Source organism: Astatotilapia calliptera, chromosome 10 (genome assembly GCF_964374335.1).
Source record: "Astatotilapia calliptera chromosome 10, fAstCal68.1, whole genome shotgun sequence".
Lineage (NCBI taxonomy): Eukaryota > Metazoa > Chordata > Actinopteri > Cichliformes > Cichlidae > Astatotilapia > Astatotilapia calliptera.
Genome location: NC_137431.1, coordinates 12,475,823 through 12,493,975, shown reverse-complemented (window position 1 = coordinate 12,493,975; position 18,153 = coordinate 12,475,823). Strand labels below are relative to the sequence as shown.

General features: G+C 40.7%; 1 protein-coding gene across 4 annotated transcripts in view; it reads left to right on the top strand.

Moving 5' to 3' along the window:
• npas2 (neuronal PAS domain protein 2) overlaps positions 1-18,079 on the top strand; it is a 45,490-nt gene extending 27,411 nt beyond the window's left edge. For 2 of the 4 annotated variants that reach the window (XM_080307044.1, XM_080307045.1), the window contains exons 2-22: positions 1,129-1,265; positions 2,947-3,003; positions 3,641-3,795; positions 3,890-3,981; positions 4,316-4,405; positions 4,687-4,807; positions 5,659-5,772; positions 5,863-5,981; positions 7,794-7,876; positions 7,972-8,078; positions 8,201-8,348; positions 8,458-8,542; positions 8,633-8,759; positions 9,884-9,981; positions 10,125-10,211; positions 10,561-10,752; positions 11,443-11,646; positions 11,780-11,964; positions 12,125-12,214; positions 12,292-12,502; positions 13,750-18,079. In XM_080307044.1, coding sequence (XP_080163170.1) covers positions 1,222-1,265; positions 2,947-3,003; positions 3,641-3,795; positions 3,890-3,981; positions 4,316-4,405; positions 4,687-4,807; positions 5,659-5,772; positions 5,863-5,981; positions 7,794-7,876; positions 7,972-8,078; positions 8,201-8,348; positions 8,458-8,542; positions 8,633-8,759; positions 9,884-9,981; positions 10,125-10,211; positions 10,561-10,752; positions 11,443-11,646; positions 11,780-11,964; positions 12,125-12,214; positions 12,292-12,502; positions 13,750-13,947 — 2,607 coding nt within the window. In that variant the 5' untranslated portion in view covers positions 1,129-1,221 and the 3' untranslated portion in view covers positions 13,948-18,079. Of the gene's footprint in view, positions 1-1,128; positions 1,328-2,946; positions 3,004-3,640; positions 3,796-3,889; positions 3,982-4,315; positions 4,406-4,686; positions 4,808-5,658; positions 5,773-5,862; positions 5,982-7,793; positions 7,877-7,971; positions 8,079-8,200; positions 8,349-8,457; positions 8,543-8,632; positions 8,760-9,883; positions 9,982-10,124; positions 10,212-10,560; positions 10,753-11,442; positions 11,647-11,779; positions 11,965-12,124; positions 12,215-12,291; positions 12,503-13,749 lie in introns of all 4 variants that reach the window. The other 2 variants (XM_026182864.2, XM_080307046.1) reach the window with 2 other exon arrangements.
• The last annotated feature ends 74 nt before the right edge of the window (positions 18,080-18,153 follow it).

Below are 18,153 nucleotides of genomic sequence, written 5' to 3'. Positions count from 1 at the left end.
TGATTTGTTAAAACGGCAAGCTAATGGGGCGCCTGAGTGGCTCAACGGATTCAGCAGGCAAACCATGTGCTGTGAGAAGGCTTCCTATTGGTTGCAGAGGCCCAGTTTCAAATCTGTGATTAGGCCATTTACTGTGTGTCGTCCTGGTCTTTCTCCTATCTTTCCTGTCTTGTCTCCACTGTCCGCTCTTAAAAAAAGCTAGTGGTCTGTTAGTGGTCAAGCTCGCAACAAATGTCATATTTTCTTGATGCATTTAAAAAAGTGACGTTCGTTTGAAATATTTGAACACAGTGTTCTAATGGAAAATCTTGTGGTGACAGTGATAGCATGTTTGCTTTGTATCCAGGACTTTAAAGGCTCAGTTATTATGGATTTAATTGCAGAAATGTCCTGAGAACAAGCAGTCAGTCTGCACTCACTCACTGGGTAGACCTTGCTAGTTTTTACCCCCGTTTGTCAACAGAACATATGCACACTGAACAGGATGGATCCATGCTTTCATGTTGTTTACACCAACTTCTGAGCTTGCTATCCAAATGTTGTAGAGAAATCAAGACTCATCAGATGGGACGTTGTTCCAGTGTTCCACTGTTGAGTTTCAGTGAGTCTGTGTGGATGGTACCCTCAGTTTCCTGTTCTTAGCTGACACGAGCGGTGCCCAATGTGGTCTTCTGCTGCTGTCGCCCATCTACTTCAAGGTTCAATTTGATTTGTGTTTAGAGATGTTCTTCTACTTGTCTTTGTTGTAACAAGTAGTTATCTAAGTTACTGTTGCCTTCCTATCAGCTCCAAGCAGTCTGTCCTTTCTCCTCTGACCTTTGACTTCAACAAGGCGTTTTTGCTCAGAGAACTGTTGCTCACTATTTGAACCTCTTGTGTTTTTTCCCCATAAACCCTACAGATGGCTGTGTGGGGAAAATCCCAGTAGATCAGCAGTTTCTGAAATACTCAGACCAGCCCGTCTGGCACTAACAAGCATGCTATGTTCAAAGTCAGTTAAATCGCCTTTTTTCTTCATTCTGATGCTCGGGTTAAACTTTAGCAGGTTGTCGAGCAGCTGAACAGGTGTGTCATTGAGTTAATGCGTGCCCTGCAGTTTTTGCTCAGGAGTTTTGTCTGTTTTCACAGGATTTGGCTTTTCGTTAATTGAACTGAGGAGGTGGTGGACAACGGGACTGTGCTAAGTTTTTCTAAAAGAGCCTTCAGACAAGGACGGCGCGGATGGGACTTAAAAGACTTCAGGAAGGGCCTGGTTGGCAGAAGGAGTGAGTATGGACAACCTTTCTGATTTCGGAGGCCCCTGTCCGTCTGGCCGCAGGGAATGGGAGTGAGTATGAAATAAAGTGCTTTATTTAGCTCATGCTTCATAACCATCACTGTAGTGGTAAACACAATATACCATTCAAATAATTGTGAAAGTTTTCATGTAATAGTTTAAAGAAATCTGGTATATCTTTTTAGACATTACCATTTAGCAAAGTTTTTCATCGTCTTTCATTGTGAGCATGCACAAAACTACAACACATTTGAGAAATGTATAAAGATAAACTGCATAACAAACATGTAGTAAATGTTGTATTTTAACAATGAAGAACATATTTATCTTGAATGACCCTCAATTTGAGTTGTGTGAGGAGCGCGCTGTTCAATATTCAGGCAGTTCTCTTAGGACATCATCTGCAATGCAAAGCAAAAAAAACCCTTTTATACAAATGTGATCAAAGCACTTACATCCATCAAGAGTAATGAAGCATTTTATGAATCACTGTGGGACTATATTAATATTGATCCAATACCACAGGAATAATAAGTTACACTCACGCAGAGTTGTGCACTCATAACGTTCAATGTTCCTCAGTAGTAGTTTTTTCTTTTTGTAATACCTGCTGTGTCTGTGATGTACAAGCCGGTCACTTCTTTTGATATTTTAAAGATAACGCCCAAGTTACAGCCTGTCACATGACACTCTCATGGCAATGAATGTAATGCAGGTCATAGTCAGTGTAATCATGTAAAAACATTCTTATTTCAGTCTGTAAGAGAAAAATGCTCTTCGGGCAAAGTTGTATTTTAATGTCAGTTCACGCATAATTCACTGTTGGCTCACAAAAGCTTTCTTACAGCCTCACTTATTGGGTCACAGTCAGGAAAAAGTGAGAAAGATTGAATTTCAAAATAAGTTAGTTTAAAAACAAAACAAAATCTGCTCTGACAAATTGATACTGGCCATACCCGGGTCAAAGTCATGCACTGACAAGGTTGATTACATTTAACAAATTTTTTTATGACTGATTATCTCTGTTGCTGCTGATCAATCAGTTACACGCGATAAAAATAAACTCCTGCTGCTGTGTTCTCAGGTAGTAAATATCCTGTTACGACCAGGAGTAATTCGTAAGAAAAAAGATATGGAAGCGACTAGTGACTTGTCTGCCTTTAGACATCCAGCCACATGAGCCTCTGAGTATAAAGCAATAATGCAAATATGGAGTAGGTCACTTACAAGCCACAGTGACCTGTTAAACATGGGAGAAGACCAGAGGCTTCAGATGCGGTTACCTCTAACATAATCACAGCATTAGTAGTGGTTGGTCCACACATTGTCTCTGATAATTTCTTGAGATTGACAATTAAATGGGCTTTTTTTTTTTAATTACAACATATTTTACCATCTCACAGAGGGTAGTGCAGGACCACAAGACAAAATAAACAATGGCTACATTCCTTTTATCTGCTTTACTTGTGAATCCTGGATGATTGAGCCATTGTTGAGGTTGATAGTGAAAACTGCTCTCATACTAGGACTGCTCAAAAGTCTTGCTGTGAAAACTGTTTGTTATATTGTGCAAAAGACAAAAATATGTCCTGAACTCATTATATTATCACTGACACGTGTTTGATGACGTCAAAGGAACTTCTTCCTAACGCGTATCCTTCTTTTTCAAGCACCAATAGCTGCATGGACGATTTAATGGATGAAGATGAGAAGGACAGGGCAAAAAGGTACTGACGTCTGTGCATACTGGGCAAACACTTCATGTATAGTATCACACATTTATTACTATTTACATAAATGGGAATGGCAATGGAAAACAGATTATTGGTGGTAGGTCATCACTTTAAAAGAAACTGGACTGGACATAATAAATGAAGAAATTCATTTCATTTTCCGTGACATTACGGTTAATCTGGGCCTCTTTTGGCTCATTTTGTATTTTAAACACTTACAAATACTGGTGTCTAAAAGCGACTGAGTTCTTAGTTCACAAAGGTTCGACTCCAGATTCACATATTACTTCTTATCGGAAAAATTCCTACGGACACTCTAGGACACGGTGTCATAAGATATCAAACTCAACCGTTGGTAGAATAACCAGCCTTCTCTTTTTAAAAATGTAAATTCTGTATGATTAAATCTATGTTTAATTAATTGTTTTCATGCCCTATTTTTATAACAAAGTACCCACAGATTTGAATATATTCAGGCTCTGCTTACATTTTCAGCACCGTGCCGCTGTTACATTTACCTTTCTTGTTCTGCTTGTTTTCTTTTTTCCTTATTCCAAACTATCTTCCGTGTAAACAGGATAGCTGAACTAAAGTCACTTAATTTTCACTTGCAATAACCGCTCTGTTATAGGGCATCCCGTAACAAATCAGAAAAGAAAAGAAGAGACCAATTCAATGTGCTCATCAAAGAGCTGTGCACCATGCTGCAGGGTCAGGGCCATCCGCGCAAGATGGACAAGTCCACCATATTGCAGAGGACCATCGACTTTTTGCAGAAACAGAAAGGTACGGGCTTTTATGTAGTCTTTCTATTTCTGTAGTCTTTCTATTTAGTTTTGTTAATTTAATAGACATATTTCTAACATTTTCTCTTTTCCAGACATCACTGCACAGAACGACACCTGCGATGTGAGGCAGGACTGGAAGCCTTCGTTTCTCAGTAATGAGGAGTTCACTCAGCTAATGCTGGAGGTAAACTTCAGGAGGATGTCTTTGAAGAGTAGCTGTTATTTAACTCTGCCATTAGGTAACATTAATAAACACAAAGGCAAAGCTACATCCTCTCTAAAATGATGATTTTTATTTTAAGTGCATGTATTCATAGTTTGCTATAAAATCAGCAGTGAAGACGTGAGGTCTCTTTAGGCAATATGCGAAAGCAGAGTAAATATCAGCACGTTAACACGTCAGCATAATGTGCTGATAGATTAATTAAGACCCGATGAGACATTGTGCAATTATTGTGCAATTTTTCAACATGCTGTAATACAGTAATATAATTGTGGTAACTTCCTCCCTCTTGCAGGCCCTAGATGGTTTCTTGGTTGCATTAACTACAGATGGTAACATCATATACGTGTCTGACAGTGTTTCCTCACTTATTGGCCATTTACCGGTAAGTAAGAGGGCCTCAAATTCATGCAACCATCAAAGCTCTGTATTGTCACTTAAGCATAGCAGTGATTTAGACAACATTAGATTTCACTTCACCATATCTGGTCCTCGTTTTATTTTTGTTGCCATAACAGTGAAGTTAGACAGAAAAAAGCTCTGTTTTGCTGCTTTATCTGAAGCAGATTGCCGTTGTGACTCCCATTAAGACTGTTGTGTAAGATATCACTTGTTGAAATGGTGCCAGGAAGACTGACTGCCATTCATCTGTCTTTTTTGCACCAGTCAGATATGGTGGACCAAAATATCTTGAATTTCCTCCCGGAGCGGGAGCACGGGGAGGTGTATAAGCTGCTATCATCCCACATGCTGATGACTGACCCCATTGCTGCTGACTTCCTTGACAGTGAGTATCCCGCTGAGCGGGCTCTCTGCACACACTGTGTCTGGGTCATCGTGTTGAAACACAGCGGAAGTAGAAAGGTTAAAGCCTGTAGACTGTCTCCCACTTTGGGAGATCAAAATGCTGTGGACAGAACAGTTGCCGCTGGTGTAATTCTCCACTAAAAATCAGCTCAAAAAGTTATGTTGGCTCAAGAATCTTCTTTCTTTGTTTGAAGTACAAAAACAACATTTGACTGTTGTTTTCTGTCTTGTAGAATTTTTGTCACAAAGACTGTTTGGACTGAAACTGAGATACAGAAGCTAGTTGAATTACGGTCTGCAGGTTATTGGATTGCTGATTAGTGTGTATCTATGATTAGACTTTTAGCTAATAATAGGAGCTAGCTTAGTATCATAGTTAAGACTTTAAATCACTGTTATGTTAGCACAGTAATCCAAAGCAATGTAGTATGGGAGGCTCAAGAACCTGACCTTAATCCTGTCTTACTATTGGACTTTTCTGGGGAAGAGAGAGGGCGAGTCGCAAGAGTCTCGGCCTATCTTTAGAGACCTAAATAGCAAACTGTCACAAAGCCAAGTCTGCAGTAAACAACATCCTTTGAGCACATCCATCATTTGTTTTTTACCAGTAAAAAGGATTACATTTTATTACCTTGCTATGCAAAGGTAAGTTTATTTTACACTGTCCTAGTACAGGAAACAAAGCAACCTCTTCTATTGGTGCCTGTCAGCATTTTGACTCTTTGGTTTTTCCGTGTCAAAAATACCATTGAGAAGCACCTCAGCTTTTATAATGATGCATGTAAACTTCATTATGTTCAGGGTGTAACCATGACAATATCTGCTTTTTAGGTGAGGCACACATTGAATTTTGCTGTCATCTAGCTAGAGGTAACATGAACCCAAAAGAGCCACCTGTATACGAGTATGTCAAGTTTGTTGGAGATTTTAAGTTTCACAACCATGGTAAGGATTTGTTTTCTTTTTAAAACAACTACATTTAGAAAAAACAAAACAGAAATACACATACATATGTACATGTTCTTGGTCACACAGTGCCTACGTCGTCTTGTAATGGGCTCGAGTTGACGTTACCAAGGAGTCTGCAGTCGTCTCTGGAGGAGCAGGTCTGCCTCATTGCTACCGTGCGATTAGTCACTCCGCAGTTTCTGAAGGTAAAACCAGCTTGAATGTTAAATCTTGTTCCTTTGTTTCTCTGCTTGTGACTCCACAGAGTAACACTTTACACATTTGCCTAACAAGCAAAAGACCCAGGGGGTGGAGGGTGCAAATCTCACGCGGGTTGCGTTAGGAAATCAAATATGTGGCGCTACCTGCTGTGGCATCATCATGTGAAAAAGGCAGCAGCCTGATGGCGCTTCTGTCGCTTTGTTTCTCTGCTTGTGTCGCTGTGTGTGCTGTCACTAAATCACTCGAGGGCTAAAATGTGGCACTAAAAGCAGTTTCGGTCCATGCAGCAATAGTGAGCTTGGATCAGTGGCACAATGAGGTCTGAGAGGTGACACACTTCGGCATACACTGATTCCATCGTGGCGCACACACTCTGGAAAACTTCTCGCGACAAATAGGTTCAGTGTGGCACACTGTGTACTTGCCAACTTGTTACATCATGAGGATACGCTGTGATCCCTAAAGGGCCCTTTGAGTTGAAATCTGGCCACTTGTCAAGTTACAGCTGGGAATTAAAGTCGCACTCAAATTTTTGTGAGATCAGCTCAGATTTTATACCCTTTCCAAGCATCCCAAAGGAAATTTATAAAATGGCACATTTCCAGCGATGGTTTGTTGAAGATTAATTAAATCCCAATATGTAAAAGAAGTCAGTGCAGTTTACATGTACAGGATAGTCAGTTGCTATTAAAAGCCAAAAAGCTTAGAACACCCCCCCCCCCCGCCTGATCTATTGCACAGACTTCAGCTCTGCCGACTAGTTATTCCAAACTGCAAAACACACTGATTACACTGATTGGTCAGACTGGAACAATATCTACTGGGACGAATGACATGGAACGATTTTTTTCCTTTTTTCCGTCTCAAGATGAATCCTTTGTAAACAGTAGGCATCAGTTTTTCAAATGTAGAGAATACAAAATTCCCCAGTTCTTTTCAAAGGAGCATTGTTCTCATTTTCCATAGAGGTTCAAGGGCACAGCATTTTAACAGTGACACACAAGTGTTAATAAAAACGTTGGCATTTTCCCGGGCAATATGTAAAACGATAGACACAGCAACTGTGTCTTTGGTTTGTGGACTAGCATTATGGCTGTTGCCACGTTGTTTGCTAGTAATCCTTGTTTGGAAAAAGCATCCATCGTGTACATGGGTGTATTGCACAAATACAGACGCCTGTTTGTTAGTAAGTAACATGCTAGTAAAACACTTGACTTTCATTCGGCAGAGCTGGAGCACAGACTGTTTGGCAAGAAGCCATACTGTTTGTCAGATCATTTTATTAACATGTTCCAAAATGCGCACAACAAACGTAAATTAGCTAAGGCGACACCTCAGAGACTGCTAGTATCCTAGTTACCATGATGACACACAACATTAAACCTTTAATATAAAAATTATAGAGTAATAAAACAGAAATCATCCTCTTTACAGTTATTATGGACAAATTAGCCAGAGACCAAAACACTTTTCTGTACCTCCTCTTCTCTAACATTGGAATCTAAAGGGACTGACTCACTTTTGTTGCCAGCCTCAAGTGGCCATTTGAGGAACTGCAGCTTTTTGCACATGCTGCAGCTTTTTGCACAGCAGCATGCTGTTGCTGCTTGGTCCCTCTAAGCATATTCTTGATGTGTAATGATCTTTTTGTGTTAAGTTTCATCATGCACTGTACCAACTCTGATATTAAAAACTATGACCATATACAGGACATACTGTACATAAAACACGATCATGCCTTGCTTCCCTGTGAAATATTAGCGGGGACCTTCCTCAGTCTTTTTGTTTTTGTTTAGGACTTGTGTAACGTGGAAGATCCCTGTGATGAATTCACCTCCAGACACAGCCTTGAATGGAAGTTTCTGTTTTTAGATCACAGGTAAAATATTTGTATTATCCTGACAGCTACCAGTCTATACTTAGAAAAAGTATTTCTTGCATGTTTATTGCCCTGTGTGCGTGTGTGTGTTTCAGAGCCTCGCCAATCATAGGCTATTTACCCTTCGAGGTTCTTGGAACTTCTGGCTATGATTACTATCATGTGGATGACTTAGAGCTCATAGCCCAATGTCACAAGCAATGTAAGCTACTTTTCTGTTGCTTTTTTTCCTACCAGTCTCCATGATCACTGTATCAAGGGCAAATGTAAAAATTGACAGAAATGTCAAAGCACTCATGTGGACTTTCTTTCTTCTCTCCTTAGTAATGCAGTTTGGAAAAGGTAAATCCTGCTATTATCGATTCCTGACCAAAGGTCAGCAGTGGATTTGGTTGCAGACTCACTACTACATTACTTACCACCAGTGGAACTCCAAACCTGAGTTCATTGTCTGCACTCACACTGTTGTCAGGTAAGCCTGGTTTCTTCTTTCTGTGTGTGTGTACACATTTCCTCTCTCTTTGGGTAAGGGGTGTATCGATCTAGCCTCCCTTAATACTGCATTTTCTGTTGTCCTTCAGCTATGCTGAAGTGCGAGCTGAAAGAAGGAGAGCGTTTGGCCTTGAAGATCTGTCGCCACCTGAGATAGCCCCGTCCTCTGTGAAGGTAACTCGGACACATACTGCACAGCGTGTGACATTTACAAGGTCAGCTTCAAACTTGGCCCACCATGTTGAACATTACTCTGTGTTCCAGGCTCAAGAGCTCTACCTGGACATCTGCTCCACACTGGACGCTCCACGGGACAGAAACAGCGGTGCACGTTCGGTGTCCTCCCACAGCTCCCGGAAGTCCTCCCACACAGCGCTGTCAGACTCTGCATGTGAGTCATCCTCTGCTCCCCAAAGTGCTAACTCACTCAACAGTAGGCCATTATTTACAGAAATGCTGCTCCTGTGTATGGGTGGAAGATCTGTTATTGGGGATTGTAGGCAGCAAAATAATGTGAGTCTAGTGATAACCCTCTGTCCCTGGGTTTGACATTTTCATTAGCAATGGAAATGGAAGATCAATCTTTAGTTTCCAGAAGAGTCCCACACTCAATCCTTATTTTTTATGTAATCTTTGTGATCACTAATAAAACTCCAGACGTTGTCACTACACCCACCTCGGTGTATGTGGGTGATGATGCATTTGTGAAAGGTTTCCAAGGCTTACTTTAGCCTGCCCTATTTGTTTGAGCCCCCATTCTCAACGACTTGCTGCGCTTCCACCCACTGCCTAGTATGCTAAAACATTTCCATCTGCATATTTATGAAGAATGCACCAGTGGCAGCTTCATTAAAGTTGTAGTTTTTTCAAAGTAAAACAGTGTGCCAGTCTTTCCTTAGCCCACACGTATATTAAACTTTGCTACAATGAAAAACCATTTGTGGTAGAATGAGAGTAATCACAGAATCCAAATCAGCAGTTTGCTATACAAAGAAGTTTTGGCTTTCTCTCAGAGAGGCTATAGTTTCTCTGTTTAGGGAAAAAATGCATAAAGGCCATTTTTGTTTGGGGAACTTATTTTAGAAATCAAAGTCTGTTGATAGGTCTTGTGGGAGTGTGGCTACAGTGTGGAAAATGTTGTATGAAGGCTTAACTGTGCTGCAGAAATTAGACATTAAAATTAGCTTCTTTTTTTTAACCTTGAATGTTGACACAGGCTTTATTTTTATCCTAAAGTCATAAGCAATTCTTTGGGCACCAATTTCCTTGTAGAACTGTTCTAAATAACTTTGCAGGGCAGGTCAGGATTTATTATTTCACGCCAAAAAAAAAATTATTACTGAGCGTCTGCAGATGAAGCCTAATACCTGTAAATGTGTTACTGACACAACGATTATGCCACTCGTGAAATGAGTATAAACGCAAGAAGGTAATTCACTCAGTTGTCGCAGTTACAAGTGTTCACATTAATTCACATGATTATGAATTTAGAGGTGACCTGTCTCTGCCCTGCAGCAGCAAACTCTTACACAGAAGCGTGCACACCATCGTGGCAGTCTGCTTCCATTGGGCCTGAAAAAACATCTGCCAGATTCCAGCCAAGCAGTTCAAAGGTCAGTTTACACAACGTTTACATGTATCTCTTTGTCTTTGGAGATAAAAATGGTTTTCGAGAAACAAGCGTGCACAGATAACACATTAATGTCTCCTAAATTGTGTTACATAAAACGATTTTTCCCATTTTTTCCCCCTGTAGAATTTGGCACAAAGACAAAATTCCTTTGACCTTGTTTCCCCAATGAGCGTCCCCCTTTCTCCTACCTGCAGCAAGCACTCCGCAATGGTTAGTGTTAAGACTTCCTCTCCAGCCTGTTGTCTTCTGCCTTTCTGTTTGTGTACAATGTCTTACTGTTACTGCTGGATGTGATTATTTCACCTGTTGGTTGTGCACGGTTTAATAAAAAAAAAAAAGAAGAGTTATTGTGTATTTCTCCCAGAAATCATTCATCCGTGTTACATTTGAACTGTAGAATCAATATTGCACAAAAGGTTGGAAGATTGGTGTACTTTCCTCCGTAACAGGAATAAACCATTACATGACTCACGCTACTTGATTATAGCCACATTTGTCCATTTCCCTGAAAAAGCGCAAAAGTGTTCTTACGTCCCTTTCACCTGCTCTCTCTGTCCAGCAACAGCAACCACAGCAGCAGCAGCAACAGCAGCAGTCCTCCATGTATCAGCTGCAGCAGCCGCAGCTCGGTGTCATGAACCAGCTGAAGGAACAGCTGGAAGAGAGGACGCGCATTCTGCAAGCTGACATTAAGACACAACAGCAGGAGCTGCACGACATTAAGGAGAAGCTTCATCTTGCTAACCTACAGGTAGTGTTCCCACACTTTCAAATGAAGAGACTGCAGCGATTGTTTATTCAGCCGCGAGTTAATCTTGAGATCTTAACACAACACAGGTGGAGTGTTTTTGTTCTGTATTGGCAAAATGGGCAGCCTCAACTTCAGAATGAATGCTCATTACGTCCAGATCAGCTGTTGAGAAAAGTCAGCCTACACTACCTATAATAGCCAGTAATGGATAAAAGGCTCCACCTAGAGGCCAACATGAAAGACTGACTCCAGTGATTGTCTCTTTGTTTTGTGCTTACCTTCTGGATGTGCAGGCAACATGAGATGAGCTGTAATTTGAAGCATAAACATGCCACACATCAACATGTAACTAATCTGAATTGAACCTTAAACGATCCCCCTATACGTATCAGTATTACAGCATCCTGACAATGCCCTGTCTTGCAGTTAGAGACAAGTGATTTAGCCTGCGCCACAGTTTGCTATCTCTCGACCAAGTTTTGTGAAATTCAGCTTCTTTTACTTCTCTTGTGTAATCCTGCTGACATACAAATAAACAAGAAGTAATTTTCCAGTACATCCATCCATCAATCATATGGGTGCTGAGGTGTATTCCACCCGTCATGGGGCGAGGTTAGAGGTTATGGAAATCAGTAAGTTGTCTCTTTTTAGAAAGAATTAATTCAATTTGTCTATTTCTGTGTGTGTTAGATGTTGTTACAGCAGCCTATCAACAATGACTTTAGTCAGGCCCAGCAGCAGCCTCAGCAGCAACAGCAGGGCCCCGGAAGGCCTGCCCAGCAGAGTCAGTCTGGGGTCATCAGACAGCTGTCGGGCCACCCTAAACCAGTCTGCGGGGCTCACAGCTCATCCCCACACTCGCTCCTGAGAGAAAACAGCTCACCTTCAACACAGGTACATCGCTGTGCAAGAGAGAAATCCAAACTTGAAACCAGAAACACATCCAGCTGGAAGCTATCCTCTCAAGTAGTTTTATTGAAACCTCGTTTGAGTTGACGGTTGCTCTAAAGTGTCTCTGTTTCTGTAGGTCCAGCCGAGGATTTCCCAGAGTGGGCAGGCTCAGTCAGTGAGTTTGCCAGTGCAGACAAACACGAGTCTGACGATGCCCTTCTACAGCAACCCCATGATGTTCTCTCAGACCAACACGAGGCCTCAGCAAGATGCAAACCAAAGACACCCAGACAACCAGTTCAGCCAAGATGGACAACTACGGTAAGAGCCCTGAGAAACACTCATAGTACTCAGAACTCCAGGTGTTAATGTCAGTATGGCAGGTGATGATGAAACGGTATATTTTAGGAATAACATTCACTTTATGTTTACCTCTTCATGTTATCCAACCTCTAACCCTGATATGTTTCTTTTCCTGCAGAATGCTTCTCAACCAACCAATGCAGACTCTGGTTCCCACCAGCGTTTCCTCGCAGCCTTCCCAGTGCAACATGGGCATCTCCCCATCGATGTGAGTCCTCTCACCGTGCAGACGTCTCTATGTTATGTTATGTTGTGTCTAACCTCTTCATCGTGCGCCACGTACAGATACACCTTGGAGCAGCAGATCCTCGCCCCCTCGTTCCCCATGCAACAGGTCAACTGCAATGCCGTCCTCGTGCCCTCGCCGGTCTTCACGTCTCCGATAATGATCCCACACAACAGCTTCATCACGCACCAGTCGCAGTCAGCCTACCACTCGCAGCCTCAGACCTCTCAGCACTCCCTGCAGCTCCAGCAACCACAGCAGTTCTTTCAGGTACGCTGCAGCAACATGAGTCAGCATGTCGTCCTGAGCATCTTACACAGATTTTTAGACTAAAAGGCAGTTTGGCAAGGATTGCTGCATAATGCTGTTTAATATAAATAACCAAGGCTTTCTATTTATTTATGATCTTTTTGGGTATTAGACTATATCTGAATACTGAGTTACCACAGCAACAAGCTACGGTGCATTTCCCACAGGTTTTAAAGCCTCAGCTTTGTGCCAAAGCTGTGCTATGACTTTAGAGTGATTCTTACTGTTTTTAAGATTATAATGAATAATTTTTTTGTGTTAAGAAATGTTCATTAAAATCAACAAATGTTTACAATGAGGGCATATATCTTTAAAAACAAGCAAACAAACAAAAAAACCCACCACACAAACCATGAGGGATGGTGTTGTATTTCCAGAGTGATGCATGTGATGTTTGTGTCTATGTCAGCAAGTATGAACATGTGAGTAACGGTTCACAATTAGCTCGTTGAGGTGATGTAGGTCATCACCACTCTCTCTCTAAAGAAGGCATCCATATAAGAAGCAGCCAGCAGCAATGTGACTTCCTGGGATGATGCAAAGTCAGTCATTCAGCGAATTCAGGCAGCAACAGGTGAAATAACTGCAGGCAGTACCGAGCGAGTGGATCCCGCTTAACATTTCTCAACTTCAAGCTGTGTGACTGAGTTAACTACCAGTGAGAGCCCAGGATGACATGTGATGGGGTGCCAAATACATTAGAGGGTTACTAAGGCAATCGGGACCTAGAATGTACAGTAGCAACCGACTGTCAGGGACAAAGTGATGCCTGAAGAGCAAATTGCTCCCAGTGTGGACACCCCTTAAGTTTGAAATGACCACATTAGGCATTCTTAACCATAGCTGCTGACCTCTTACTCCCAAAAGATGTCACAGGTAGTCACACTGATGACCATCAGGGGTGTGCCTCTCCACTGTTCTTCCAATATCTCACAGTCAGCTCATAATCAGCTCCTTGGTCCAGGGTCAACTGGGCAGTGAAACCTATCCTCACAACTTGGCTTAACAAAGAGTCCACTATCTACCGAAACCCATTTTATATAATCCTCTACCTACTGCAGAGCAAGTCTTGATATTCAGAGACAGCCCTCATGTGTACACTGTTTGCACTGCACATCAGTCGAACATTAGATTCTATAAATAAAACTTGATAAAAAGTATTCTGTCTGCTTATTGTACTATATTCATATTCCTTGTTGTGTCTGCAGATGACTCAAGGACTCGTACACGGTGGATCTACTCCAGCATTCTTACACACCACTAATGTGCCACAGCAAAGCACCGTGGGATACATTCAACAGCCACTAGCGCAGCAGCAACAGGCGCCACAGCAACAGAGGCAATACCAACATTCCCAAAACCAGACTGGCAGCGTTTCAGAATATCGAAACATGCTGACTCGGTAGCATTGTGGACTTGACCGTTGTGCTGAGATCTGCCTCTGTGAGGAGGCCGTGAAGGTGGAAGCACTTTGTGTCATGTGGGAGTCAAACTCGATGACAAGTTGGTTAAAAGTGGGGAAAACTGCTTGTTGTGATCTTTAGATGTGAAGCTGCCCTTTCCAGATGAAGCCGGCCTTTTATGTCACTGGCGAGAAACCACAAGCAGAGATTGCACTGACCCGACGTTGAACATCGGGGACCCGAAGAAGTGTGAGGTGCTGGGCCTTCATCTGCAGGCTACGTCGCACTCAGTGGGTCCATCAGTGAAACTGCTGGGACGAGTGGTTTATCAAAGCTCTTAAAAAGAAACTTTTTACATGTTTACACGTGGAACATTTTTGTCTAACAAAGTTTCCTTTAAGTGTCTGTTCACACTTAGGTACCACCTCCTACTCAAAAGTAGAGTATTTATTTTTGCCCAATAGTTGTTTATTTCATTAACTAATGGTGAGATTCTCAACACCCCTCCCACTGGCGACATAACTCGAGTGAAAATGACAAATCTCACAATGGGATTTGTGTGCATGAGAACTCTACATTTCAGTTGGCTCCCATATTGTCCCCAAAACAAGGTATGTTCATGGTAGGTCACATGACAGGGGCTTTACGGTGAAACATGCAGTGGTAAGATGACCATCATATCAAAAATCAGGGTTGGTAAATACTAAGATGTCACACATGCTATAGGACCACGCTCAGAGAGTAATTCTCCAGTTTTTTAGTAAAGGTCTATCTAGATTTTTAAAGCCTCAATCTGGGACTAAAGAAGGGGCGTTGCAGCTATTGCACCACTTCCTCAAAACGAATGACAACAGCAGATATTTGAAGTTACAAATTTTCGGTGCTTTTGATGAGCAGTGCGGGATGAGTCCTCTTTTGATAACCAACCTACCGAGTGAGTGGGGGGGGTGGCTTAAATAATGTGCCTTCAGCCGTGGTACATCCATGGCGCAGTTTGATGGTTGTGTCTGATTACGGCTTTAAAAATCCAGCTCAGGTCTATTTGGAATACAAAGTTATATTTTCATAAGGTTATAGATTATTATTTTGCTGCATCAGAGTTAAATACAAAAGCCTAGATTTGTATTGGATATATGACAAATATATATTGGAAGATTAAGGTCCCCGGCTGTAAGGATAGTGTCTCATTCACAAGTTATCCATTTCCTGAAATCCTAATGAAATCATTTCATTTTTATTTATTACACTTATAACTGAAACACTACACGGGAATTTTTTTTTTTTTTTAAACACATAAGTTTGGATTGAGTTTTGTCTGTTTGTGTTTGTGCTTTAGACATTGAAAGGTCAACACTGGTCCTTGTGTCTTGCCCTATGACAGTTTCACACAGTTCTCCATTCATCTGTATGGACCAGCTGTGGTTTTACAATACAAAGCAATGCAGTGTAAGTTGAGTGTAAGCTTGGTGATTTGAATACAAGGTGGCAAAGTTTTGGGATTTTCACCAGATGACGGTCTGGTCTTAGGAAGCGCACGTTCCATGGTTATTACACAATTATTATCGGTTACATAATAAACTTCAATTTTCAATGTAAATATTGGTTTAAAAAAAAGAAAAAATGGTTCACTTTTAACAATAAATATAAAAAAACATGCAGGTGAGATTCTCTAGTCTGCTGTGACAAGGCTATTGCCATTATTAACCATCACTTGTTATATCACGGTATAACACGACAACGCTGTACCTGCACAGCTGTTTAAATATCTTCGAAACAGGGAAAATTAATTTAAGACATTTTCATTCCATTTTTGTCTCTTTGAACGTCTATGAAGGAAAACAAAGTACGCTCCAACCGTGACCACGTGACCCAATTTATTAGCATCTGAAAAATGCAGACATGGAAGTACAGCAGCCTCTATTGCATTAAAAAAAAAGCCACCAATTTCACTTTACTGTATTCATGCATGAGAAACTGTCTACAGATCTGGAAAGCAGTCCTGGCATCATTGCAGGATGTTCCAATCTTTTTTATGCAGCCCTACGTCTAACCTTTTATATTATCGTGCTTTTGCAGCGACGTGTCCAACTGCAGTCCTGTGTCCATCAATTCAAATCTAAAGCTAAATGTAAACATGCCCTTCGGCTGAAGCTGCAAATCCGCATGGTGTGTTGTCAGATTGTGACACGATGACTTCACAATGAGGAGAATGGAGTGCGTCAGTGTAGACAGATTAACGGTAGAACCACATTGCAAAAGTAAACTCCATAAAGAACATTAATTCATCTCTTATCTTGTTAATGACAATCTCACACAAACTGCTGTGCGTTCCCAGTACAGCTCTGCGTTTCCTGAAATTCTCACTGTGCTACACTTTATTTAAAGCAGCCCGTGCGGCTCGATACGACAGCTTGGTCTCCACACCTCGAAGCTGAAGCTACTGTACTGGTGCTGTTCACGTTGGATAACAAGAAGCATCCATCAGAATACTTTGAGCATGTCCATTCAGTGCCGTTTTACACTTTTCTATGTGCAATGTCAAACTGAAGAGAAGAATGTTAATTTATAGTTTTAAATGTTTCAGAACAGATGTATATAGAGGTGTATAATAAGCCGCTGTACCATGTAATTTATATGGAAATATTTTTTTAATGAAAATGCCCTAACATTCCCTTAACCGTTTATATCAGCAGTATCTTTAAAGGGTGTCCACTATACACCACGACTGCAGTGATCACACTTTATAGTCTGTCTGCATGGGAATGTGGTGCAGAGTGGTAGCTCCTCACAAGCAGGAGGTAAAACACGAGAGCCTAACCTAACAAAGAATCTCTGTAGTATCATGCATTTACAATAACGAAGAGATTAAATAAAGAAGATGAATCCTTATTGTGGGGTGCAGAAAAAGCTCTCCAACTGTGCAGACTTCACAAGTAATTCAGCCAAAAAAAAAAAGGGGGGAAAAGTGCAATTTTCCAGGATTATCAAAATACTTCTGATGGGTAAAATCAAGTTTCATTCTCCATTTATTCATGTCTATGCTTCTACAAGTGTGGCAAAGAAACAGTAAAGGTGTTACTCAGCAGTACAGAGGTGCCATAGACAACTATAGCTGTTTTCTTTCATTATTCAATAGTTATCAATACCATACTTTCAGACGGTGGTAGTAAAATCTCTCCTTGAGTTGATTTTACAGAATCCAGGAAATATTTCGATCCATGTCTTTATACAAAATTGTTGTCTTGTTTGCCTTGCAGAGGTAGTTGAGGGAACTGCTGTTCATTGAAACGCCACTGTGCTCAATCGCGATGGTTTTGCTCTGGATGTGAGACGATGTTTTGTGTTTTTTTTTTTTCCTTTTCCTTGTACGTGTGTATTGCTTTGTTGAAGTTGTAAATAATCCATCCACTCAGTCAGTACTGTTGTTCCTTTTAGTCAAGTTTTAATACTTTCCCCAACAGTAGTTACCTTTTCTTTTGATGTCTGCACCTTTCACAATGCTCTTCTTCCTCCTGGATGTTGCCATTGAGTGTCACTGTTTTTGAAGGTATGTGAATTTAATCACATTTAACTTGTATTTTCCTTTTTTTTTTTCTGATCTGTAAAATAATGACTGACACCCTCAGTGTGAGAGTGGGCAGTCAGGTCAATGTTTTCTGTGTGAGATTTGCCAGGACATGAACAAAATAAACCTGGTATTCAGCCATTTCTGCAGTTTCAGTGCAGAAACTAACATTGAATATATTGTATAATAGAATGTAAAAAAGCAAAAACAAAAAACAAGACTTTAGGCTACATAGTTGTTTATTTTATATGTCTAATAGATTACATATGTATGTTACATGATTTTAAAATTAAAGTAATTTTGTAACAGATGAAGTGTCTTATTAGAGGAGGTGAGGCTTATTTTGCGTTCGAGTTGGTGTTGCACAGTCACTTGTATGGCTCATTTTCTTTCTGTATTTACCATCAAAATAAGCTTTAAAAGATACTGTTAACATTGTTTTAAAAGAAATTTAAAAATTAAGTTTACATTCGAAAATATCTTGATATTAATAATGATACTGAAATATTTATAAAAAATAAATCAACCTGAATATTGTGAAATATTTCAAAATAAATATTTTTAAACATATGCATGTTATTCTGAGTTTTACTTAGAATGTTATCCATCAGGAGGGATATTTCTCATCAGCTTTGAGTTCTTGG